Raw genomic sequence first — 27443 nt, 5'->3', positions numbered from 1 at the left:
TAGGGTCTTGTAAACAACTCACTTAATAGAATATTAGAAAGCAAACCACCATAAAAACTTCAGGTGGACCCTGGCACTCTACTGTGAGCTGAGGACTGTTCTTTGAGAATTATGAATGGAACCAGCTATGAGCAAATAATCTGGTCTTTGGGGTCTTTTGTTGTTGTTCCTTTTAATTGAGGTGAATGAAATTCACATAACCATAAAAAGTGTGCACTTGAGTGGCTGTTAGTGTATTCACAGATTGTTGAGTAACATATTAGATAATCTCTCTCCCCAGCCGCAGTTCGCCACAAACTTACTTTCTTCTATCTCCTGGGTCTTCCTACTGTGTCTGCATATATTATGTAAAAGCAGTCAAACAACATGTGACCTTTTGTGTCAGGCCACCTTCACTTAGCATAATGTTTCTTTTTGTTGTTGTTAAAGTTTATTTTATTTATTTTGAGAGACAGAGAGACAGCATGAGTGGGCGGGGGGCGGGGGGGCTGAGCGAGAGGGAGAGAGAGAGAGAGAATCCCAAGCAGGCTCCGCAGTGTCACCACAAAGCCCAATGTAGGACTCAATCCCATGAACCATGAGATCGTGACCTGAGCCGAAATCAAGAGTCAGATGCTCAACTGACTCAGCCATCCAGGCGCCCCTTACCATAATGTCTCTGAAGCTCACACTGAACCCCGTATCAATACTTCATTGCTTTTTATGGCTGAGGAACATTGCAGTATATGGATAGACCAAGTTTGCTTACCCATGATTATTCATGGGCACTTGGGGTGTTTCCACCTCTTGGCTATTTGGCTATCATGCTGTTATAAATAATCACATACAAATTTGTGTGGACATAGGTTTTCACCTCTTGTGGGCATCCGCCAGCGAGTGGAATTGCTGGGTCAGTGTGGTCACAGTATGTTAAAAGTTTTGAGGAGCTACCAATCTGTTTCCCATAGTGGCCGCACCACTTTACGTTTCTGCCAGCCAAGTATAAGGATTCCTATTTCTCCACATCCTTGTCGACATTTGTTATTTTTCTTTTTGCTTAAAGTCATCTTAATGGGTATGATGTGGGATCCCAGGGTGTTTTTTTTTTTAATGTCTTTTATTTATTTTTGAGAGACAGAGAGAGACAGTGCGAGCAGGGGAGGGTCAGAGAGAGAGGGAGACAGAATCCAAAACAGGCTCCAGGCTCTGAGCTGTCAGCACAGAGCCCAATATGGGGCACGAACCCACGAACTATGAGATCATGACCTGAGCCAAAGCCGGCTGCTTAACCAACTGAGCCACCCAAGCGCCCTGCAGTGTGGTTTTGATTTGCATTTCTGGAATGCCTGATGATGACGTGTTTATTAACTTACTTGTCAGGACCTCTGTACATTATTAAAAAACTATTGAGGATCCCAAGAAGCTTTAATCTGTGTTAATCTGTGTCGTTATAGCTAGTGATACCATATTTAGACACTAAAACCAAGAAATTTAAAAAATGTTATTTATTAGTTCTCTCATAAACAATAGTAATAAGTTCATTATATATTAACAACAGAGCAATGGCATCATCAAATATCATGTAGTTTCTGGAAAACTCCACCATACACTTATAAGAGGATGAGCATGATAAAGGTAAATAACATCTTAATAATTATAAAAAAATTTGATCTCCTAGATCTCCCTCCCCAAAATTAGTAATGATAATTCAATTTTACTGAAGATAAATAACACTAATTTTTTTGTTTGTTTGTTTTCTGGTCTGAGATTTCCCTCAACTCAGAGAAATGAGCTTTCCCATGAAAATTCCCACGAGTTTCCCCAGAGAACATGGGGAGCGGATGTGGACGCTGGATTGTACTTGACTAGTCATAGAAAGGGCGGAAAATGGGTCTTTAGTCTGGGTACGGACCTACTGCCTGCCCGTATTTTTAAATAACACTATTTTGGCCTTTCAGAAATGAAAACTGGCTGTTTTTAACTTTTCACGAATCTCCTTAATCACGTGATTTTTGAGAGCGGGTGGGCATGGAGACGGAGAACCCAGTGGTTCTCCAATGGGGTCCCCAGACCTGAGCAGCATCCCCTGGAACCCCAGACCTGCTGGCTCGGAGCCCCCGAGGTGGGCACTGGGCATTCTGTGGTCCAACAGGGCCCCAGGGGATTCCGATCTGCTAACGGTTTGAGCTGTTCCCACGTTACATTCTGTCAGCGTATCTGCCACCTGCTCCCTGCCCACTGCTTCTTTCCTTCTGTCCATAAACATCAACTGTTTTAATCCCTCGTCCGCATTTTTATGATGCTGATTTGGAAATGTAGACATTCACACATTATGCGTCTGTCTCTAAACCTCACACTCAGCAGACCAAATTCAGAGAATCACTTATAGCAAGCCCACAGAAACTAACTCTTAACGGGGCGTATTAGGGATACACAGGTAGGGTTTTTTCATGGATACAGCTCATCACCTGCGAGTTAGTTTGCCCGTCTTTCCTCAGCTCACCTCCAGTAAAATCCTCTTAAGTACTGAAGCTCTGTGATCCCAAGGGCTTGGCTGCCCTGTGTCGGTGTTACCTAAAGACCACTCTGCCCTGGCTTCCGTTTAGAAATTCACAACTGAAGGCTCAGTGGAAGGAGGCTGGTTTAGAGAAAGGAGCCCAGGATAAAGAGATTCGGAGTTACCAGTTCAGAGTTCTCGGACGGGGTGCATTATGGGATGTGGCCAGGAGAATGGATGAATCAACCAGAAACTGGGAATGGGATCTGCATCTGCATCGATCACTGAAGAGTCCAATTACATAGGGTGGGGAGAGTGTGTGTGTGTGCGCGCGTGTCTATTTTGTGTGTGTCTATTTACATTCCATGCTCGGGTTTTTCTTGGGATTTCTAAACTGGGAGGTTAGGATGAAACGAACATGAAGCCACTTTTCTTTATCCCGTCTGTGGTGTGGAGAGAGTCCCTTGCTGTTGCAGCTTTAATGAACATGTAGACATGAAAATAAGACCTTGAGTTCTGGTTGTCCCTCCCTGTTCCTCCATGACCTTGGAGTTGCTGCTCGGAAGCAGGTTGCGTTCCCTCATTGACACGATCGAGCTGGCTTTGTAATGAGGTGCAGGTGCCTGGTGCTCTGGCACATGACTTCCGAGCTTTCCAAACCCAAGGGCTCTCACGGGAGCCGCGACTTGGGTGAGTTTCGACTTCTTTGATTTTGCTTGTGCTCCACGATGTCTGTGAGCTGTTCTTGGCTTCTTCCCACTCCCGCTTTTCTAGATTGTTCTTCTACTCTTCCTCCTGTAATGATATACCCACAGTCAGAGGTGTAATGCTGCACTAAGAAAAATGTGACCCCCACCCTAAATTGCCATGTAGGAGCATTCAACATAAGCCCCCATTGACCTGCTAACTTAAAATTCCACCCCCAGATCCTGACATCCGACCCAAGGCCTCTCCATGCCTCTGGGAGCCCAGACCGGCTGCCCCACTTCCTTCCAGGTACAGGTGTGGAGGCTGAGCAGGTGTCAGGGAATGCACCCCGGGACGGACTCCGCTTTGCTGCTGACCCCCACGGGTGTCCTGCCCTTTGCATTTCATACTGGTGTGTAGTGCCTAGAGGTCCCCCTGTCACACTCGAAAATCTGGGCTCATTCCCGGCCCATCCAACTTCCTTAACCCTCATTTCCAACCAGCTGGCAAGTCCTGCTAATTGGACCTCCTTACATATTTCTTTTTTTGTTTGTTTTATTTATGTATTTATTTAACACCTATTTATTTTTGAGAGACAGAGAGACAGAGCGTGAGCGGGGGTGGGGGCAGAAAGGGGGGGACACACAGAATCAGAAGCAGGCTCCAGGCTCTGAGCTGTCAGCACAGAGCCTGACGCGGGGCTCAAACCCACAAACTGTGAGATCATGACCTGAGTTGAAGTTGGACGCTCAACCTACTGAGCCCCCCAGGTGCCCCAAGTATTTTTTGATTCCTGTCCTCCTGACCTAGCTCACGTTCACATGGTCTCTCGTGTGGATTATCCCACCATGCCATAATCAAGCTGCCACCATGATTACTTGGCCCCTCAAATCTAACGTCTGTTGTAGGCAGACTGTTCCTAGGACCAGTGCTCTCATTTGTCCCATAGGTAAAGCTGCTGCGTCTCTCTGGTGGCCCCAGGATAGGGTCCGAGCCCCTCGGTCTGACCTGGTCTTCCATGATGTGATCATTGTCCACCTGTGCAGCGCACGGTCACCGCTGCCCACGCTCTGCACATCCTGGTGTTCAGAACTGCTCGACTTCCCCCAGATGCTGTCACGCCCCTTCACGTCACCTCACCTGTCCCCCACTCCCCCCGCCTGGCAGACGTCTCCTGCCTTTCTTAGTCTGGCCGTAGGCACCCTTGACTCAAAACGCCTTGCTAGGAGCCCCATGTACGGTTAAGTGTCCTTTCTCTTTGTTCCTATAACATCTGAATCTTGGGCTTTAAGAAATTGTATTTGAAATCTGTATTTTTTCTCCTTTTCTCCTCCACTAGCCTGTAAGCTCCTTAGAGTGGGGGCTGTTTGTATTCACCCTTGGGCTCCTAGGAATATTCTCATAATAGTTTTTTTAATCGAGACAGGATTGACATGTCCCACTGTGTAAGTTTACGGTGCACAACATGCTTGTAGATTTTTAATATATCGTATTTACATGTGTCCACATGATTACCACCGTAGCGTTAGCAAACGCCTCCCTCGTGTCCCATAGTTAGCGTTTCTTTTCTGCTCTGAGAACCTTTAAGATCTAGCCTCTCAGCGACTTTGATGCATATAATACAGGATGCGTGACTGTAATCTCCGTGCTGTGCATCCGAGCCCACCTTCTCATTGCAAGCCTGTGCCCTTTGACCAACATCTACGTAAGAGATATTCTATAACTGTTTTGAACTCTATGGAGGACAGTAGGTGCAGAAAAGGGAGAATAATAGTAACGAACTGTGCTGAGTGATTTTCATAATTGAAAACTTCTAGTTTCTCGCCAGCGCTGCACTATATTTCCATCTGATGATGGAAATGTTTCGCATCTGTGTTATCCAATAAAGTAGCCCTGTGAAACACTATTAAACACTTGACATGTGGCTAGTGTAACTGATGAACTGAATTTTTAATTGTTTTTCATTTAGTTAAGTCTAAACGTAAGTGTCCACATATGGCTCATGGCTGCTGTATAGGCCAGTACGGTCCTGGCCTTTCCCCAGCCCGTACTCGGTCCAGAGGAACATCTGATCTCTCCCTACCTTGTTCACAGCTCCCGTGGGGCCAGGAGCTGGCAATGGTGTGCTGGTGAATGACTAACACCGAGCTCTCTGAAAAAGTGGCCGATTTCATTGGTGCAAATGTTCCCAGCACGCCCAGCTTCGAGCTGCCAGGGTGACGAAACCAAACTCAGAGCTGGGAAGAGAGTTGTGGCAACACACCATCATGGTGCATGATTCCCCGATACAGGCACGATAGGCGTAAGTGACTCGGAGAACAAATAAACTAGTAAAATAATTAGTGGTTAATTTTGAGTAGTTATTGTTTTTAATATAAATTACTCAGTTACGTTTATGTACTTACTTTTTGGTACTGGCTACGTTTAAAGATAGTTCACAGAATTCCTGAAAGTGTAGCTTCTGGCCCTCTGGAGCCAGCGTAAGCCAGATCTTGCTTATCACTGGCTCCTAGTAATTTGTCCAAAAAAATAAAATTAGTCAAATGTAGGATTGCATGTGGCCACAAGAGGGCACCATCGGATGAAATTAGAGTCTAGGAAGGATTTTGTTTGTTTTTGTTTTTTCCCCCCAGCTCTCTGGTAGAAGGCTCAGTTTGAGGAATGAGTTTGAGTCTCCTGGAAGACTAATTCTGGGAGAGCTTATGGGAATTCATAGATTCAGCTGTTTGTCATTTTACAACGTAAATTCCAAACCTTTACCATTCCCAAATGGCGTCATCCCTTTGTGTCTGAAGGCTTCTAATCCCCAAGCTCGTAAATGAAAATTCCTTGCTAGGTATGAAGTCTCGCCTGCAAAGGGAGGGGAGGGTCTCCCGCGTGTTGAGTTCCTACAACGTACTGGCTACTTGACACGCTTCACCCCACGTCATCCTAAAATAACGCCTCAGGAATCCACTAAGGCCATAGGGGAGTTGCTGGACGGTCAGGCACGAGAGCAGCTCCCCGTATAGTAACCCTCGGGGGCTTGCCTTCTGCATCGCAGTGATTTGCACTTTTTAATTCACACGAGGATTATCAGGAGTGTCCGGTGGGCCTGGCGACCAATAAGACAGCAAAAGAAACCTGACGGTCTTCCTCCGCCTGGGCTAACTGTAAGGTCTGACAGCTCGGGGTTTGGGGGTGAATCTGTGTCTTCTAGGGTGCTGCCCGGGAAGTTATATCACGGCTGGTTAGACTGCACACTTTGGGGGTGGCGCCTTAGGGATGCCCTGGGGAGTCAGGAGAGTAACAGAGTCGGTCTACACTCCACTGTCTAAGGTGAGGGAGAGCCGGGCCCTTTAGCGTGTGGAATGAATTCACTCTCTTGACCCTCGATGCTGTCTGTCTAGTGCAGCGGTTCTTAAGCAGGGGGCCTGAAAGCACAGCATCAGTATTACCTGGGATTGTTTAGAAATGTCAGTTTTCAGGCCCCGTCTCGGACCTGCTGAATCAGAAACTTGGGGGCGGGGGGCTGCTACTCCGAGTTTTAACAAGCCCTCCAGGAGATTCTGAATCACAGGTCCACCCAAGGTCGAGACCCCTGGCCCAGCACAGAGTTGACGAAACTGGACGCAAGGGTGCGAAGTGTCCCTGTCTTTGTTTCGGCAGGGGTCATGGCCCCAGGCTTGTGGGATCGAGCCCTACGTCAGACTCTGCACTGACAGTGTGGAACCTGTGTGGGATTCTCCCTCTCCCTCTCCCTTGGCCCCTCCCCAGCTTGCACTCTCTCCCCCTCTCTCTCTCAAAATAAGTAAACATTAAAAGAAACCGGACACACATGTATTCATTGCGTCTGAGGGGCTTTAAAGCAGAGCCAGTATCTCGGGCCGGAAAGTAGGTCTGTGGTCTCCAGGACACAGGGGAGATGGGGGCACTGTGGGGTACCGGCTTTCTCCTCGCAGTGCCGGGAATGTTCTAATGTGTAGTGAGATGGTGGTGGTATAGACGCAGCATTGCTACAACCCGCTGAATTGTGCACTTTAAAATGGTTACGATGATGAATTTTACCTCAACTAAAAAAGAAAAAGGAAAGAACTAATATTGGGGCCCCCCTCTTAGAGGTTCTGGCGGAGACCAAGCACTGGCATCCAAAAACAACCTCTCCTGGTTGTTCTAACCTGCAGCCACCGTAGAAAACTAAGGCGCACATGGGTGGCGGCGGGTGGAGGGCTCTGGCGGGAGTGTCTGCCACGGTGTAGGGGCGCGGAGAGCGCAGGTGCATGTGCCCACCGGTCTCCTGGCCCAGGGACGGGCCGGAAGGTCTCAGGCTCTAGATTCACGTTGTGGTTTTGGCCTCTGCCCTGCAACCCGGCTCGTGTTCCCAGATCGGTTGGCCTGTAGTTATCTCAAAGGTTCTGAGACGGTGGGTCATGGGCCCGGTCATGAGAGAAGCAGGAAGCCCGGCACACAGTGGCGCTCAACCATGCCATTTCCTGCCCTTTCCTTCTTGTTGATCGGCTCTGTGTGGGCGTGTGCCGGCCAGTTCTCTCCCTGCTGCCCCCTCCCCAACTGCTGCTGGCTGGTGGGAGGACAGGGGGGGCAGGGGGGGGAGCATGGGCGTCACCCTCCAGCTGGGACAGGGGCCTCGTGACCGCGTGTGCACTCACCGTCTCCGCTGCCAGGTGAGCAGGCTCAGAAGGACGACGCTGACCAGCAGGAGGACGCAGCCGGCCACTGCCAACAGAGAAGGGGTTCAGCCGGGGCGCCGGGCGAGGCCCCGTGAGCAAGGGTCCCCCAAGAGGAGAGCCCCCCCCGTCAGAATGCAGCTCCCGCAGGAAGCGAATCCTGGGGGCTCAGGGCCCCGGGCGGGAGGGGTGGGGAGCTGGGAAAGGGCTTGGCGCCTTGCCGCAGGGGCCTGGCTCTTGAGGGGGAGTGAATGGACAGGCACTCTCTTCAGAAAGGTTCAGAGGCCTCAGTGAAGGAGGCCATGAGTGAGGGCTGCCATGGGCAAGAGAAATGTCGAAATACAAGGATAAATGGTAAACACATGAGCATCTCTCGAAAGTGTTCATATTTCCCAAATGCTGCTTTCCTAGGGTACTGGGGCTGTCTGTCTATTTATCTCCTATCTACCTACTCACCTACCTACCTGTCTACCTACCTGTCTACCAACCCACCTGCTATCCATCCATCCATCCATCCATCCATCCATCCATCCACCCACCCACTTACCTACCTACCTACCTACCTACCTGCTTGCTTATCTATTTGTCTGTCTGTCTATCCACCCATCTACCTACCTATCTACTTGCTTGCTTATCTATCTATCCATCCATCCATCCATCTCTCTATCCATTCATTCATCCACCTTATCTATCTACCTGCCTATCTATCTATCCACCCGCCCACCTATCTACCTACTACCTACCTACCTACCTGCCTCTGCATCTAACCATCTGTCTTAGGTGTGCCTGACAGTCTAGTTTTCTTTCTCTCCTCCAAGCTCTATTGGTATATAATGGGCATGTAACCTTGTTACATCTGAGGTGTACAAAGTATGGATCTGATGTGAGTCCATATTACAAAATTATTACCACAGTCGCGGTAACTTCACCCCCTCCATGCCTCATAATGACCATTTCTTTTTTGTGGTGAGAACACTTCCGATTTACCCTCGTAGCAAACTTCGAGTGTACAACACGGTATTGCTGACAGTAATCACCATGCTGGACGCTAGATCGCCAGAACTTACTCATCTTCTAACGGGTAGTTTGTGCCTCTTGACCAACGTCTCTCCGTCTGCCTCACCCCTACCCTCATCCCAGTCCCTGCAGCCACCACTCTGCTCTCTGTGTCTATGAGCTTGGGTGTTTTTTCCTCCCTCAAAGCCTGTTTTTCTCTCGTACCAGGAAACAATTGTACTGTTTATGGGAGCTGTGTGTGTGTGTGTGTGTGTGTGTCTTTCCGTGCTTATACTGCATCTCTTCCCCTCACCTCCCTCACCTCCCCGTCGCACCCACAGGCCACAGTGGATTTTGTCATTTAGGATCCGTTAACTTCTCGGGGCTGGTTTGGGACTTCCAACCAGCTTACTCTAACTGATTACTGTGCGTTGATGTTGTTAATATGCAAATGAGTCTTTTACTCCTATAACTCCTACACAGTGTAAGGAGGGGGTTATTTTACACTAACCACCCAACCCACCCACCCGCCAGACCAACCAGGCAACATATCGCTCGGTCTCTGTTTGGGGGACGTTTCGTCAGTAGCAGAAGGGACCCCTACCCACCTGCTATCTGATACTCGGTCGTGAACACGAAGGACTCCGCGGTTCTAGCTACTTCCGTATGTTTCTGGAAATCTGTGCAGAAGAGAGACGAGGAAATGCTCGATTTTTGCGGATGATCGGACCCACAGGCTGGAGAGGGTCCTGAGTTCTCAACGAGCGGGAGCCGGAGGCTGACAGGGCTGCGGAAGGCCAGCATGTCCTCCTCCTGCCCCGAGCCACCAGCCTCCTGTTCTGCCTCATCCTGACGCTTGGTCTGACACGTTTGAGGGGCGGGAGGCGGGTGCGCGATCCCGAGCCCTCGGCTGCAGGGGCCGCTTGGGGCGAACCCGTCCCCCTCGCTGGCGTGACGGTTTCAGGGCCCAGCTTTTGCGCCTGCAGCCCTTCTAGACGTACCTGTAGTACTTGTCGGTATTGAGGGACAGAAGGTGTCGCTGCCAGGAGGAGCTTCAGTGGGGGCTTGAGACTCTTCGTCATCTGGAGGAGAGAGGGGGTGATGGAGGGGGAGGGCGGGGGTCTCACGTACGCCCGGCCCCCCGGGCGCCCAGAGCCAGGTGCGAATCTCAGTTCGAGGCCCATCGTCTGGGGCCACAGCACCGCGATGTCAGGGTCACGGGCAAGGGGGTGAGCGGTCCCGGCGGCGACAGGGAGTCTGGCCCGGATCCTGGCCGAGCGAGGCTCTGGCAGCTCCTTGTCCCCAAGCTTCCTCGTGAGCCCCGGTTTCCTTCTGTGGCTCGGAAACCAGTCATCATAATACACGCTCCCCTGAAACACCGCATGAAGTAGACACGCACAAAAGGACAACTTTTCTCTGTGACAGGGTCCCCGTTCCCGGTGGGTGGCTCCAGTTCCCCGGGGCCCTGTCCCGCCTTGTCGTCCTGGCTAGCATGTGGCTCACTGTGGAGGCGTGCTTCGGGAAGAAAGCACAGCGTCCCCAAAGAGTCCAAGAGGGAAACACAGGGTATGGGAAGTGGCAGTGTTCAGGGATATCATCAAAGAGAGGTGACTGCCAACTGACCCGCGGGCTGGACCCGGGCACCCGGATGCCCCTCACCCTCTCCGCTGTGCATGGGATGTGGGTTCTGCTTGCCTTTCCTGCTCCCAGAGGCCACTCCAAGGGCACAGCCTTGAGAAGGTGACATGGTGCTGAGGCCACCGGCACAGCACACGTGACTGAGCCCAGGGAAGGCCTTTTCGGAAACTCTTAACATCTGGCGAGCGAGTGCGGCGATCTATTCAACTGGCCGCTGCCCAGGACAAGCCTCCTGTGTAGGTTTCCTTTGCTGTGACAGTTGCCACCTGCCAACAGTGGCCTGCCTCTTTCTTTGGTCTCTCCCTGCCAGGCTCCATTTATGGGGGTGGTTTCAGATTTCACCCAGGGAAACTCCCAGGGAAGGTTACCACCAGGCAGGTGGAGAGCGAAGAGGCCTGTAACACTTAGGGTTGGTTCCATGTAAGTGGCTCTGGTTGTAAAAATAGTAATACACTTTCAGAATGAAAATAGCAGACCTCAGCATAGGTGGGTTGTATTCGTGTGCGAAAGAGCGTGTGTGTGCGTGCACGTGCGGGCGTGCACACGCGTGTGCTTGAATAGGCTGCTTCCCTGCACGTTTGCACTTTTATCAAAGTGCAGGTGGGGGTTACAGAAGAAGGGGCCTGCTAACAGCAGAGCGCTGTGGGAATAATGAGTTTACATCGTACACTGGTAAACGAGAAACGCATGGGTGGCAGGCTGGACCTGCCCTTCTGAACAGGAGGGAGTGTTGGTAGCTTAGAAGCAGTCATCAGATTTCAGGATCAGCTAGCAAGGGGCAGCATTGTCACCAGTGAGGTAGCATCTGGCATCCTTTGGGACACTCGAGAGGTTTTCCCTCCTCTTCCATCTTCTGCCATTTGTCCTTGCTCAGCGTACAGGGAAACTTACCTCTCGTCTATTTTCTAGAATGAGCAAAAACAGAGGCCCAAGGAGGTGAAGTGTTTTGCCCAAGGTCACGTGGCTGGTCGGTCAGGAATTCCACCCCGGTCAGCCTGATGGAAAAAGCAGGGTGGTGGACCCACAGAAGGTGCCACCATACCTGGAGACCGGCTATCCTTCCTTTCACTTATGCACTTGAGCTGGGGCCACGTCCACTTTGTCTTCCCACAGATCATTTTGCAGATGCTCACGGCAGGACCCCACTGTAGGGCTCTGAATCCCTGTGCACACTGGTAGCGAACTGTCTGCCCCACCACAAAATGGTAAATTCTCCTTGGATGTTCATATTCCCAGGGCGGAGGCTCGCTGCAGTGACCTGGAAGAGGGAAAGGAAATTCTCAAGGCAAGTTGGTGACAGCATGGTGAGTGAAGCCACGTTCCTCTTCTTAGACCCTAGACCTTGGTTCTTATTATATTGTTCATTCATTCGCTCATTCATCCGTTCTTTTATTCAACCAATACATATTGAGAATGTCTCTGTGTCAGGAACCTGGCCAGGCTCTGTGCGGGAAGGCACGCAGACCCAGTCACTCCTGCAAGAGTGGACAATCGATTGAATGAGGGAGACATATGAGGGCAGGATGTACTGAGTATTATAGTTGAGGAGCAGACACCTGCTGTGGGAACACAGAGGAATGAGTATTTACTTCTGGTGATGGTGAGAGTTCCATGAGTGGATAAGAGTGGGAAGGGCAGTCTTGGCTGCGGGATAAAGGTAGGCTCAATCCCATTTGGGCCAATGATATGTGAAGCCCACCCTGGATCTCACTGCCAAGTGAGGACGCACATCCTTGGGTTGTGGCCTGTGGCCATCTTGGGACCATGGTTGAAGGACTGAAGATAAAGTCAAAGCCACAAGGAAGGAAGGGCTGAGGGAATCTCAGGAAAACGGAACCTGATCTCTTGTCAAGCCATGCCTAGCGCTCGCTCTGTGTGAGCCCTACCGAGGCCTCTGAGAGTGTCCCACACTCTATAAACTTCTACCTGCCCAACTAACACCCAAGCATGACTGGTTTTCAACCCCAGTGATCATGTCCTGCTCTGACTTATTCTCAGGATTCCCAACCCCACCCCAAGCCTGGACATATGGAGACACATGTGTCCTCTCTCCCTAGACATGTGACCCTACATGTATGCTCTGACTTTCCAGACCTTCCACAATCCAGTTACCCAAGATGACCTTTAAAGTGCCCCAGAGGGAAGTCCCAGGGAGGGAACCGAGGGGTCCTGTCTCAAGGGATCTGCTCTAGTGGAGTAGCCTGCAAATCATGACCAAACTCGTGTTTTAGTCCCAGAATAAATTTCTTTTACACCCAATAAAATCCACAACGGCCCAAACCTGTTTAAATTACATTTGCTTCTTTCACACAAAAACGCCCCCATTAAGACGATGTGTGAAAGGGCCCCTGGCCAGAAGCAGTGCTTATCTCTTGAAGAAGGACAAATGCATTTTGAAATGCCAGTCAGTACAATGTTGGGCGTACAACATAAAAACATCGCATTGCAACAACACCCCTGGATTTGTCTTTTATTAATAAGGGAAGCTGCAAATAAATTCAAATTAATTAAAAATGAGGAATCAGTTGAAAGATGATTCCCCAGCCTCATGAGGAGACCTGAGGTCTTACTCCTAAATTGTATGGGTTTAGCCAGGAATTTTAACCTCTTTATATCTCAATTTCTTCAAACAATCAAACTAATAGTCCTGCTCCTAGACTCACCGGGTTTTGAGGTATGAGGTTCAAATGAAATTGTATACACGATGATAAACTTTTTTGTAAGGTTATCCCATTAGCACAGGACAATAGGATCTTGTGAGGTCAGTGGGTCTTCCACAAGCTCAGGTTTTCCTAACGGGCTCTATGTCTTCCTGACACGATGACGGGAGTGCAACAGGATTCATTTCAGAGTTGCGGGAGCAACTGGCTAGTTAGTCACGGTGCCCACTCCCCCCACCCCCCAGCCCGTGATCTAGGCGGTGTCTGCAGGTTCAGAACTCACCAGTAGGGTTCATTGTCTTATACTGAAGGGGAAAACACAGAGCATTTCCTTGAGGGCAGGGATGGTTGTCAACTCATGTTGGTGTCTTCTGTTGGCAGCGTTGGGCACAGTTAGTCCCCACATGTGTTTTTTGAATTGAGTTCAGTTGAACTGCATTGAGCTGAACTGAACTGAATTGAGCTGAACTCCACTCAGCCAGCCTCCACACCAGGAGGAAGCCCAGCGCCCACGCTGGGCTGAGACACCGAGCAGCTCTACAGCCTGCAAACGCGGCCGCTGCACGGCAGTTCTTGTTTGCCCGATGCCCTTGAAGAAGAGGCTACTGGGCAGGCTTCCCTCCTTTGTGAGACACACGGGAAGAGAAGAGTTGGCTCCCAGGAGCCGCTCAGATTCACTTCTTACCTGGAAGGTTAACTTGGTCCATGGGCTGCATTTGGCTCTGCAACTCCATGGATTTTTTTCCCTTCTGTTCTTCAGGCTTAGGAGTAATGTGTCCATCTGTGGTCCTTGGGGCTAGAGGATATGGATAGAATGAAGCAAATCACTTCACAAATGCTTAAAATAGAAAACACTCTTCGTGTATTCATTTACTCAAAAAGAATGTCTTTTCACTGCCTGCGACATGCCAGGCAGCATTGGGGTGCAGGGGTTACAAAGGGGAGCCGCACACCCGCCCTGCCCTTGGGGCGCTCTCGGTGTTGGCCCGTCAGTATCCCCAGGCATGATGACAGTGCTCTACAACATGTTTCTGAAAGAACTGGAAGAGTCTCTGGTTTTCGTGTGTCTCCCTAAAGGGAGTCCATTCTGCCATCCGTCTGCCAACCTTGTGGGCTGACTCCTTTGTCTCCCTAAGGGAGCTCATTTAAAAGTTAAAGGGATTCAATCTTAGCTCGAGGAGGAGAGAAGCCTCCTACAACCCTGTCTCCTTGGCAAAGGAGTTGACTGGGGGCCCTGCCTGAGGGGAGGGGGTTGGGATTCTAGTTGAAGGTCTGCAGAGGGTGTGCTGGAGACAGCATAGCAGCCATCTCGGGGCTGTGCAGTCCATGTGTGGCGTGGCTGAAACAGAACTCACTGTGGTTCACGGACACCACCTCCAGGGGTAAGAAATAAACAGATTAGGGGGTGCCTGGACAGCTCTGTTGGCTAAGTGTCCGACTCTTGATTTCGGTTCAGGTCGTGATACCAGAGTTATGAGATGGAGCCCCAAGTCGAGCTCCACTCTGGGTGTGGAGCCTGTTCAGGATTCTCTCTCTCTGTCTCTCTCTGTCTCTCTCTCTCTCTCCAAATAAATTAATAACTTAAAGGACAAACAGACCCACCAGTTTTCACCACGTTCTGTTATCACCGAGTGGATAAAAGACCTCGTAAAGAAATCAGCCTCGTGAGAGGTTTCAGGATTCAATTGAGAACAGATGTTCAGTAGCAAAACTATAGTATTAGAGCAACTTCCGCTTAGAAGGCCCCTTGGGGGTCATTCCCTCCAAGTTCCCCTCTGGCAGGTGACCAGCTCCCATCCCGAGCCAGAGGCCCCGCCTCCTCAGCTCACCCTCACCAGCAACGATGAGGTTTAGGACCCTCAGGTCGCTGCTGGCTCCCCTCACAGGCGGCATTGAGGGCCACGGAGTGCTCACGCCAGGTTCTGAAGTCCAGAGATAAAGAAATTCGGAGAGAACAACCTCCTCCTCCTCTCTGCTCTCCTAGTGCAGATCTGGGGGCTCCCCCAGCCCGGCACGGCGCCTGTGAGCCTGAACAAGGGGCAGCAGCAGCCTTTGGGGGCAGTGGGGTCTCTGGGGGGGATTTTCCCCATGCTTTGGAACGCCCGTTCCTGACGCTGGGCTGGGAAGGGCCCGGACTGATGATCCTTTCTGCCTCACCATACATTTGGCCTTGGAAGACATGCCCGGAAGACACCATGGCGGCCAGTGAAAATGTGGGTGATAGATAAGACTCTCAAATTCAGCGGCTTGGGCTTTTCCCTTTTAACTGTCGTCAGGGGAGGAACCGCCTCGCCCCCCCCCCCTTCCCCCACGCTCTGCTCTTCTCCCTGGAGCCTCTTCCTTAGGGCTGCGGAGACCGGCACTGACTGGGAGAGGGGCAGAGGCGCGCGGGGCCTGGCTGGGCGCTCAGGCTGCCACGTGGCTGCGGGGGTGGGCGGCCACGAGGGTGAGCTCTGGGGAGCAAAACGCAGACGAGTAGGTGCAGCCTTGCAGCGGATTTGGCCCACTGGAATTGTTAGTATCGCTCTTATTTTTTATATAGACTCAGTCTGACTCTTCTTTTTATATTTTTATTAATTTTTTAGATTGTAATAAGGGGCACCTGGGTAGCTCAATCAGTTAAGCATCTGACTTCAGCTCAGGGCATGATCTCATAGTCCCTAAGTTCAAACCCCACATCAGACTCTGCACTGACGTGTGGAACCTGCCTGAGAATTTCTCTCTCTCTCTGCCCCTCCCCCATCTGCACGCTCTGTCTCTCAAAATAAAGAAATGAGCTTTAAAAAACGTTTAAAGAATTGTGATGTTACAGATAGCATAAGACTTACCACATTCATCGTTTTTAATGTACCGCTCAGTGGCATTAAGTGCACTCACAGTGGTGCCAACTAGATTGCTTCTCGAATTGTTCAGTAATTATTAGTATAACGTCTGTTCCCTCTCTCCCCGCAAAATCTAAGCGCTTTGAGTGCGGGGCGCCCGAGTGCTCGATCAGTCCTCGGAACTGGGAGGCACTGCTTGAATATTTGTTCAGTGAATTATTTTCCGGAAACCACTGCAGTGAGTGGCTGGATAGTTGGGGCTGCCCGCTCGTCTGCAGGGAGCTCGGGCCCCTCCGGGGCTGCCAGGGGGCACTTACAGGTACTTATGCACTGGCACTTGTTCTCCCAGGAAGAGTGGCTCGCGTTTCCTGCGCACAGCATGAGGGCGGACCCGTTGCTTATCCGGCGGAAGCCCCTCCTGCACTCACAGTTCAACATGGTGCCCGTCTTGTATGTGAGGGCCTTGAATGTGGCGTGTTTGAGGTCGGGAGGGTTGTCATCGCAAAATTCTGCAAAGAAAAAGGGGCGTGTTAGGAGCTCAGGAGCCTCGGGTCACGTGCTCACATACTTCAGCCATGTAAGGATCTCATCACACATCCCGGCACGCTGTTTAATAAAGGATTGAGGGGCGCCCCGCAGCTTCCTAGGAACAAGCCGAGACTGTTGCCATTGTCCCGTAGACACGTTGGCATCAGAGACGGCACAGGATGGAACTTCAGCCGAGTTCCTCTCCAAATTACAGTATGTTTCAAGCTAAATGGATAGAAATGAATGGGGTTTTAATCTGAATATGCCTCGTGCTGGGCAAATCAGGAAAGAGAGGGGAGGACAAATTGTAAGGGGAAAGGGAGGAAAGGGAGCCGTGTACATTTCTTGGAGGCCCAACATGTGTCTGTGAGAAGTACTTCTCAGGAGATAAGGGTTGTCAGAATTCCTGCAATTAGTGATTCCATGCCCGCTCTTTCTTTCCTTCTTTCCTTCTTTCCTTCTTTCTTTCTTTCTCTCTCTCTTTCTTTCTCTCTTTCTTCCAAGAAATATATGTAAAGTGCTGGACCCAAAGTCTGGCAAGTAGGAAATGTGTATTTTTTTAAATCTATCTGCCCATCAATGAGTTTAGCAGATTCTTCTCATACCACAAAGACTTGACCCTTTCTCGGCCCCCTCACAAATGGGCACTGGCTTCCACCAAGGACACTTGAAATAGTGGCCAAATGCCTGGGTCTTAAGCGGGGACAAAAAGCGCTGCTCGAATCAGGAAGATGGCTCTATTGCATATCTTGCAACATGTTCTGTTTCAAGAGATTCAATTTCCAGAGGAAAAGCCACAGGTTGGATTAAGAAAGTGGAAAGGAAGGATCACAGGAAACAGAAGGCGAGAAAGAACAGCCGCTCCGCCCACCGGTCCAGGCACCAAATCTGGCCAATTGCCACACTCATTGCCGGTGGAGGACGCTACCAACTGCTTACTAATCGTGCAGTTGGAGTGAGGCTTCTCTGTGCCCTTGTACTTTGCCCAGCATCTTGCCTCGATGAAGGCCACCCTCATCCAAGACTCCGGATACCCCTGGTCTCCTGAGTAACAGAAGGTGGGGAGCACATGGCCAGCTCCCCCTCCTCTAAGAAGGGACTAAATGGAAGCAATTTGAATGGCTCGCAGGCCCAGCACGTAACATACGCACTCAGTAGATACCGGTGATCAATAAGGCAAGAAAGGTGGCGTGGTGGAACGGGGAAAAGCGGGCTTCTAGATCCTAGCTCCACCAGCTTACTAGCTAGATGGCTTCATTGCTTTCATTGATCTAAGGCTTGGCCACCTTTTCCGTAAACTGGGTATAATAACCATCATCATTTTACTGATTTGTTTTAAAGACTGCATGAAACGAAAAGGTAACCTGCAGGGTGCCCCACACGTAATAGATGTAGAAGAGATGTCAGTTTTTCTTCCTTCCTTTTTCTCTGTCCAGGACAGGAGAATTCAGATAGAGGCTGGGCTGAAGTTCTTTCCCCACAGCCTGTATCCTCAGAAGAAGGCGAGGATGTTCCCTCTCGTCACCACTTTCCAGCATGGGACTGGAAGTCCTAGCTAATGCAATTAGAAAGGAAAAGCAAATAAAAGGTAGATAGATTGGGAAGGATTAAGTTTTGTTTTCGCAGATGACATGACTGTCTGCATAGACAATCTTAAAGAACAGACAAAACCCCTACGGTACTAAGAAGTAATTTTAGCAGGGTTGCAGGATACAAAGCTAATGTACAAAAATCAATTGCTTTGCTACATACCAACAAGGAGTAAATAGAAATTGACATTAATAACACAATATCATTTATATTAGCACCCCCACAATAAAGTTCTTTGGGATAAATATAATAAAATAGCTACAGGATCAATATGAAGAAAACTATGAAACTCTGATGAAGATAATCAAAGAACTCAATAAATGGAGAGATATTTCATGTTCATGGGTAGGAAAATTCAATATTGTCAATATGTCTCTTCTTCCCAACATGATATTAGATTTGATGCAATCCCCAAAACATGCCCCAGGCAACTTATTTTGCGGACATCAATTCTGATTCTAAAATGATTCTAAAGCTTATATGGAGTGGCAAAAAACAAAACAAAACAAAACAAAAAAAACAAAAAAAAAAAAACCCAGAATAGCCGACACGATATTGAAGGAGAACAAAAATGGAGGACTGAAAGTACCTGACGTCAAGATTTACTGTCAAGCTACAGTAATCTAAACAATGTGGTATTGGTGACAGAATAAATGAATAGACCGTTGTAACAGAATAGAGAGTCCAGAAATAGACCCACACGAATACCTGATCTTTGACAGAAGAGCAAAGGCAATACCATGGAACAAGGCTAGTCTTCTCAATAAATGCTGGTGGAGGGGCGCCGGGGTGGCTCAGTCACTTAAGCGTCTGACTTCAGCTCAGGTCACAACCTCATGGTTCATGGGTTTGAGCCCTGCATCAGGCTCTGTGCTGATGGCTTAGCACCTGGAACCTGTCTTCGGATTTTATGTCTCCCTCTCTCTCTGGCCCTCCCCTGCTCATGCTGTCTCTCTTTCTCTCTCAAAAATGAATAAAAAATAAAATAAATGCTGGTGGAACAACAGGACGTCCAGATGCAAAGAAATGGATCTAGACATCGGCCTTATCCCCTTCACAAAAATTAACTCAAAATGGATCACAGACCTAAATGTAAAGCATGAAACTATAAAACTCTTAGAAGATAATAGAGAAGAAAGTCCAGATGACCTTGGCTTTGGTGATGACTTTTTAGATGTACCACCAAAGGCACCACCCATGGAAGAAAGAATTGAAAAGCTGGACTTCATTAAAGCAAAAAATTTATGCCTTCAAAAGACTCTGTCAAGGCAGTGAAAAGAAGCTGGAGACTGGGGAAAAAATTGCAAAATCTATATCTGCTAAAGGACTGTGATCTAAAATATACAAAGAAGTCTTTAATCTCAACAATGAGAAAATGAACAAACTGTTTTTTTTGTTTTTTGTTTTTTGTTTTTTAATGGGAAAAGACCTTAACAGCTACCTCACCAAAGAAGATACACGGCTGGGAAATGCGGGTGTGAAAAGGCACTCCACGTCATATGTTATCAGCAAGATGCGAACTAAAACAACGAGATACCGCAACCCACCTTTGGAACGCCCCAAATCCAGAGCACCAAAGGCTGGTGAGGATTAGAGGCAATGGGAGCCCTCAAACGCTGCTGGTGGGAACGTAAAAGGCACAGCTACTTTGGAAGAGAGTTGTTCAACTTCTCACAAAACCAAACACACTCTCACTGTACCATCTAGCAATCACACTTTTTTGGTATTTCCCCCAAAGAAGTTGAAAAGTTATGTCTACACAAAAATCTGCACACAGATGTTTTTAGCAGCTTTATTCATAATTGCCAAAACTTGGAAGCTCTCCTTAGCTGTCCTTTGATAGGTGAATGGTTAAATAAACTATGGTCCCTCCAGACAATAACACATTATTCAATGCTAAAAAGAAGGGAGCTTTCAAGCCGTGAAAAGACATGGAGGAAACTTAAATGCATATTACTGAGTGAAAGAAGCCACATAAAAATGCTCTTTAATGTATAATTCCAGTGACATTCTGGAAAAGATAAAACCATGGAGACAGTAAAACAATCCGAGGTTGCGAGGAGTTAGGAGAGGGGAGAGATGAACAGGCAGGGCAAAAAGGAATCTCACAGCAGTGAAAATACTCTGTGTGATGCTATAATGCTGGGTACGTGTCCTTATGCCTTTGTCCAAACCCACAGAATAAACAACACCAAGAGGGAAGCCTAATGTAAACTATGGACTCTGAGCGATGACAATGGGTCATTGTGAGCTCATCAACTGAAACAAACATACCGCCTGTGGGGGGTATTGATACTATGAGAATGTGGGAGGCTGTGCATGACCGAGGTCAGGTGTATCTGAAGACTCTCTGTACCTTTTGTTTGATTTTGCTGTGAACCTAAAACTATTTTAAACGATAAATTCAATGCAGAAAGAACAATGAATAAGCAACGGACATTCCCGGAGCTAGGTAAATAATCAAAGTAAGGGGGGTAAATAATCAAACTAAGGGAGGTAAATAATCAAAGTAAGGGGGAAGCTGTGACTTCTGCTTCCAGCCATGACAAAATTTTGGTACCAAAACAGCCTCCTGCTGAAAACAACTTTAAAACTAGACAAAATGTTTAAAAAAGCATTTTCAGGCATTTAGTGATGGGCAACCACATTGTTCCAGAAGAGGGAGACATGAAGTGAGCCCTGAATTCCTTTGCCACTAATACCTTCATGGCCACCTTCCTGCCAGATAGCACCCAAGTGGGACCCAAGCAGAGCCCTGGTCTCACTGACCTAAGGAGGAAAATAAATCAAGAGTTCTAGGTCACTGGCCTGGCTGGACTTTGGATACTCCCCCAAATAGACCCACCCTTATAAAGACTAAAGCCAAGGCCAACAGAAAGGAGGGTACACCAGCCATTTAAGTGCCTCTTAAAGGAAGACAACATACTCCAGACCTTCTAAAATGTATAATTCATAATATCCAGCAAGTTTTAAAAAATTCTGTGCATGCGAAGAGATAGGAAAATGTGACCCATTTAAAGCAAAAGGAGTCACTTGATGGAACATCTGGGTGGCTCATTTTGTTAAGCGTCCAACTCTTGATTTCAGCTTAGGTCATGATCTCATGGTTCATGAGATCAACCCTCATGTCAGGTTCTACAATGACACCGTGGAGCCTGCTTGGGATTCTCTCCCTCTTTCTCTGCTTCTCCTCTGCTGTCTCCCCTGCTCTCTCTCAAATCAATAAACTTTAAAAAAAAAAACTTAAAAAAAAAAGGAGTAAATAGAAACAGACTCTAAACTGACCCAGATTTGGGAATTAACAGTCAATTGACTGCCATTTATTTATAAGGAAAGTTTTAGGGGAACAAAGCCACACCCACTGATTGACATTCTGTCTGTGGCTGCTTTGTGCTATAATGACAGACTTGAGTGGCTACAACAGAGACTACCTGGCCTTAGCTGAAAATACTCACCCCCCCGGCCCTGTCAGGAGCAGACTGTCAACTACTAATTCTAAGGAAACATGGTGATAATGAGTGAATCAATAGGATGTCTCGGAAGATAAATCAAAACTATTGAAAGAACCAAGTAAAAATTATAGAACTAAAAATTAAAGTATCTGAAATAAGCGTAGCCACACCTTGAAGACAAATCAATAGAATTTATCCAAACTGATGAGCACAGAGAAAAAAATTTTCAAACAAAAATTTGAATAGACCTTTAGTGACCTGTGGGATAATATCAGATGGTCTATCGTATTTTTTTTTTTTTTGAGAGAGAGAGAGAGAGAGAGAGAGAGAGAGAGAGCAGGAGAGGGGCAGGGAGAGAGGGAGACAGAGAATCCCAAGTAGGCTCCTCATGTCAGCACAGAGCCCAATGCAGGGCTTGAACTCATGAACTGTGAGATCATGACCTGAGCTGAAGTCAGGATGCTTAACTGACTGAGCCACCCAGGCACCTCAGTCTATCATATTTAATTGAAGTCCCAAAAGCAATAGGAGAACAAGAATGGAGCTGAAAAGGTTTGAAGAAATAATCGCCAAAATATGTCTGAAATTTGATGACATTAACTTACATTTCTAAGATGTAGTTAGAAATGTAAGCAGTTAACTCCAAGCAGCATAAATATAAAGAGAACCAAACCTAGATACATCATCGCCACACTGCTGGAAACCAAAGATAATGAGAAAATCTTAAAAGTAGCCACAGAAAAAGGACACGTTATACACAGGGAACAGTAGTAATGGCGGACTTTCCTGCAGAAACAACACAAGTCTGAAAAGAATGGTAGGACGTATTCAAGGTTGCAAAAAGCAAAAAACAAACAAACAAAAAAAAAACACAAAACCCTGTCAGCCTGGAATTCTACCTAGAAAACATATCTTTCAGAAATGAGGATGAAATTAATATATTTTCAGGTAAATGACAGCTTAGAGAATTTGTTACCAGCACACCTGTGTTATAAAAGATAATGCTGAAGGAAGTTCTCCAGGCTATGTGGATATTATAACAGTTAGAAATACAGATCTACAGGAAATAATGAAGAGTGCTGGTAAATATTTATTTAGGTAAGTGAAAGGATCATCTTTTAACATCTTTGAAAGAAAACTTTAAAATTTAAAAAATCATGTATAGGGAGTTTTATTATAGATATAAACATAAATTATGTAATAAGTACAATATCAAGCTTGGGATAGAAAAGTGGAATGTTTCTAACATAGAGTTCTTAGATTGTGGAATGATACAATATTAAGCATAAGGAGATGGACGCATACTGGAAGGCTTAGAGAAACTGCCAAACAATAATACAAAGAGAGTAGCTAAAATGGCAATAAAAGACGTAAAGTATTAAAGCACTTATGTTGTTACCCAAAATTAAGAGAGAAAAGGGAGAATGGAGGAATACAAAGCCAAATGGAACACAGGAGAGAAACAGGCAGCAAGTGGGTAGACTTAAACCAACCACACAAGTAATTACATGAAACATACACCAAACACATACAATTAAAAGATGGAGACTTGCAGACTGGATAAAACAGCAGGACCCAACTCCATGCCATCTACTTGAAACACAAAGACAAGGATAGGTTGAAATTAAAATAGATAAAAAGCTATTCTGCAGACTATGCATAATAAAGCTGCGGCAGCTGCGTGAGTAGCAGAAAGTAGATTTCAAAATAAGAACCGGTGTTCACAGATGACTTGATTGCTTACATAAAAGTACTAAGAAATCTGCAAAGTAACTACAAGAATTTAGTAAAGTTAGCAGTTTCAATATACAAAAATCACTTGTGGTTAGTTCTTTGTGCCGAAAGCCACCAATTAGAAAATTAAAAAATGTAAAAACAATTTCATTTATGATAATATCAAAACCCATAAAATATTCATAAATAAATTTACAACAACTTGCAAGACTTTTGACCTGGAAACTCTGAAACATTGCCAACATAAGTTAAAGAACTATGTAAATGGAGAAATGTACAACATTTAAGGATTGGAAGATTTATTTTTTTTTAAAACAATGTCATTTTACCTTATATTTATCGATAAATTCAATGCAATTACAATTGAAAAAAAATCCAACATGCTTTTTGGTAGAAATTTGGCAAGTTGATTCTAAAACCTCTTTGGAAACCAACAGACCTAGAATCTCTATGACAATCTTAAAAATAATGTACAACTTTGGAGAATTAACATCATCTGATACCAAGACTTTCTATAAGTTGCAGTAACCAAGACAATGCATATTGGTAAAAGGATAGACAAGCAGGTGGGTGCTCTGGTGGCTCATTCCACTAAGCATCTGGCTAAGCATCCAACCTTAGCTCAGGTCATGATCTCATGCTTGTGAGTTGGAGCCCTGCGTCAGGCTCTGCGCTGACAGCTCAGAGGCTGGAGCCTGCTGGGGATTCTGTGTCTCCCTCTCTCTCTGCACTTCCTTGCTTATTCTCTCTCTCTCAACAATAAATAAACATTAAGAAAATTTTTTAAAAAGGATAGACAAGTAGAGTAATGGAACAGAATAGAAAGTCCAGAAATAGACACACACAGACATTCAGCTGATTGTTTTACAGATATTCCATGGTAGTTCAATGAGGGCAGGAAAATCTTCTCAACAATTGCTCTGAAACAAATGGATAAATAATGGGGGAAAAAGAACCTTACTCTACATATAAAAATTAATTTTAATGTGCATCTAAACATTAGAGATCCATACGTCTATTTATCCATAATAGGTGTACATATAAAAATCAAAACTCTTAAGCTTCTAAGAGGAAATGAAGGCAAATAGCTTTGCAAGTTAGGGACAGGCCAAGGTTTCCTAGAGAGGACCTCAAGCGCACCAGCCATCAAAGAAAAATAAATTAAAAACTTCTTCTCATCCCCAAGACATTAAGAAAATTTAAAGAAATAAGCAATAGACTGGGAACAAATGTTTGCAATGCATGCATCTCACAAAAAGACTTGTGTCCACGTTATATAAAGAACTACGAATCAATACTAACAGGCAAACAACCCAATAAAAGATGGGGAAAGACTAGAATAGTCATTTTCCAAAGAAGACAGGTAATTATCCATAAGTATACTCAACATCACCAGGCATCAGGAAAATGCAAATTGGAAACTACCTCCAAGTATCCCCTTAGAATGGGCGATAGATAAGACTGACAGCAGCAGACGTTGGAGAGAAGGTAGAGCCACTGGAACGCTCTCACTTGGCTGGAGGGAGTGTAACATGATACCATTCCCTGGAAAGCTGATGGTTTTGTGGTTGTTGTTAGTGAAGTTACCTATATACCTACCTACCCTATGATTCAACTCCTCCATATTTATCCGAGAGGAGTGAAAATGTATGTTTACAAGACTTCTACAAAATATTTATAGAGGCTTTCAATAATCTCGAAAACACCATGTTGAACAAAAGAAGACAAACACAAAATAGTACATACTGTTGGATTCCATTTGTACAAAGTTCGAGAAAAGACAGAACTAATGTATGGAAAGAAATCAGAATAATGGCTGCCTGTGCCGCGTTGGGTTGGCTGGAAGGAAGAAGGCGGGTGATGGGGGTGTTGATTATTCGGGGGTACGTATTGAAAAACTCATCAAACTGTACACTCAAGAACTGTGCATTTCACTATAATTTTGTCTCAAGAAAATCTGTTCAGAAATAAACTTAGCAACTCTCGTTAATTACTCATAAGCACAAATAATCCAGGACTGACCTCAGATGCATTTGGAATCTAATGACTCAATCACAAACCAAGAATGTTTCTAAACACTTAAATTTTCTCTTCTAAGGCACACACATTGCCTTTGAAGCAACTTGGTGTCCCTGAAAACCGTTTAATTGTGTGATGATATGCTTTTCTAAATAAGACCATGGAAATTCCCAGAGTCATCGCAAATTAGCCTAAATATCTGAGGACACGTGTCTTGTGGGGAGAAGGGGAATTCCACAACTTCTTTCTCCTGCAGACTTCGTTTTCATAAAAGCGTCTTTCCTGGAATTTAGAAACACTGAAACTTCTCTGACTATAGCCAAGAACCAGTAAAGAGCCTGGCTAGGATCCTTTCCCCTGGAATTTCTTGCCAAGCCTGTTTCAAATATCATCTGAAGAAAGCGGGAGGCAGGAGAGTGTGAGGAAATGCAGCCCTGAAAGATTCCTTCTTTATAAGGTAACTGGAGTGAATCTGTGACATTTTTAGCTTTCCTAGCTATCATAAAAGAATAAAAATAAAATAAACATGCAGTAGAACATCTAACAAACAAAAAGAATCAAAAACACTTCATCTGCGCTGAAGTTTTGCCCAGGAGCAAGGAAGGAGAACTCCAAGCAAAATGCCTTTAAATACTTTTCCATTATATTATCACTTCCAAAATGTCTTCCCACACAGCCTCACAGCCTCATTCATTCCCCCGTTTTACACCATAAACATTCTGAATATTCTTTTTTTTTAATTGTTTATGTTTTTTATTGAGTTTTGAGAGAGAGAGACAGCACGAGCAGGGGAGGGGCAGAGAGAGAGGGAGACACAGAATCTGAAGCAGGCTCCACCCTCTGAGCTAGCTGTCAGCACAGAGCCCACTGCCGGCCTCGAACCCACGAATTGTGAGATCATGACCTGAGCTGAAGCTGGACACTCAACCGACTAAGCCACCCAGGTGCCCCTAATTCTGAATTTAGATGTCATTTTCTCTTCGGAGAGGCTGCTTTCTGGGGAGTGGAGGACACATTTCACAGTACTAACATGGTGTTGGGGGATGGGTGTAAGTGCTCCGAGCTTGGAAAATGGGGCTCCCAGGATGCGCGGTCCCACTGTAGTGGGCTCGGAGGGGCATTCGTGTGGCCTTGCCTGGTAGTTCTTGTACTTCTGATGTGGGTGGAGGAGAAAGGAGACAGACAACACCTACTATTAATCCTGAAAATCCCAAGGGCTTCGGTGGGCACCGAGAGGAGGTAAACAGAGCTCTTGGGACACTGCCAGGGGTGCTGGGCACGCTCATGTGAAAGGCACAGGCAGGATCCCACGCGGTCGGCTCACTTCTCACACTTTACCTCCATCGCTGTCCCTGAAACAGTATCGTGGGGCGTCTTCCCCTGGGATGTTGGTGCACTCGTTGCCTCCAGGAATTCCCTACTCAGCTTAAGTGCAACACCCCTAAGGTGCTGGCTTCTTTCTGAGTGATGTGACTGAGAGCCGCCTCTCTCTCTGGACTGTATCACCCACCAAGGGTGCGTGAGGATAAGGAACCCTAGGATCTTCTCTTTTCACTGTGGTTTTGACCTGTGTTGGTTTTCCTTCCAATAGATTGCTGGAGGCTCAGCTTCTCCATGGCAACCATGTCCCAGCTAGGTAAGGAAAGATTAGGCGTTGGTATAGCTCTTGAGTCATGGAGGACAGGAATGACAATCAAGGACACCCAGTGACAGATTTGGGAGTTCGACCAACTTTTCTGTGTCCAGGCCTCTGTTCTCTCAAACACTTACCCCTGTACATCAACTACCCACCATTATTCCCAGAAGGACCTAGGTGCAGCCTCTACTGCTTGGGTTCCAAATAAAAGATGGGACGCTGGGTGGCTCAGTTGGTTAAGCGTCTGATTTCCCCTTGGGGCATCATCTTGTGGTCTGTGGGTTCGAGCCCTGTGTTGGGCTCTGTGCTGACAGCTCAGAACCTGGAGTCTGCTTCCGATTCTGTGTCTCCCTCTCTTCCTGTGGGGGCCCATTGCACGGTGAGGACAGGAACCCAGGGGCTCCTGACTGGGTTTGGAATCCTGACATCCTTCCTTTTGCTTGTTCACACGCCCTCAACTCCACGCCCCCAATATGAAGCTGCTCTTTTATCTTTTATCTTTTATCTTTTTTGGAAGGGGAATAGAACAAAAATGAGTTCC

The 27443-nt window shown here is 46.9% G+C and overlaps 1 protein-coding gene across 1 annotated transcript in view; it reads right to left on the bottom strand.

Moving 5' to 3' along the window:
• Positions 1–1469: 1469 nt before the first annotated feature.
• IL2RA (interleukin 2 receptor subunit alpha) overlaps positions 1470–27443 on the bottom strand; it is a 52213-nt gene continuing 26239 nt past the window's right edge. The window contains exons 2-8 of the mRNA XM_029955098.1: positions 16261–16452; positions 13807–13917; positions 11504–11719; positions 9825–9905; positions 9432–9503; positions 7810–7876; positions 1470–3271 (exon numbers count right to left, since the gene is read on the bottom strand). Coding sequence (XP_029810958.1) covers positions 3247–3271; positions 7810–7876; positions 9432–9503; positions 9825–9905; positions 11504–11719; positions 13807–13917; positions 16261–16452 — 764 coding nt within the window. The 3' untranslated portion in view covers positions 1470–3246. The remainder of the gene's footprint in view (positions 3272–7809; positions 7877–9431; positions 9504–9824; positions 9906–11503; positions 11720–13806; positions 13918–16260; positions 16453–27443) is intronic.

The sequence above is a fragment of the Suricata suricatta genome, chromosome 10 (assembly GCF_006229205.1).
Source record: "Suricata suricatta isolate VVHF042 chromosome 10, meerkat_22Aug2017_6uvM2_HiC, whole genome shotgun sequence".
NCBI lineage: Eukaryota > Metazoa > Chordata > Mammalia > Carnivora > Herpestidae > Suricata > Suricata suricatta.
This window is presented reverse-complemented; position numbering and strand designations above follow the sequence as displayed.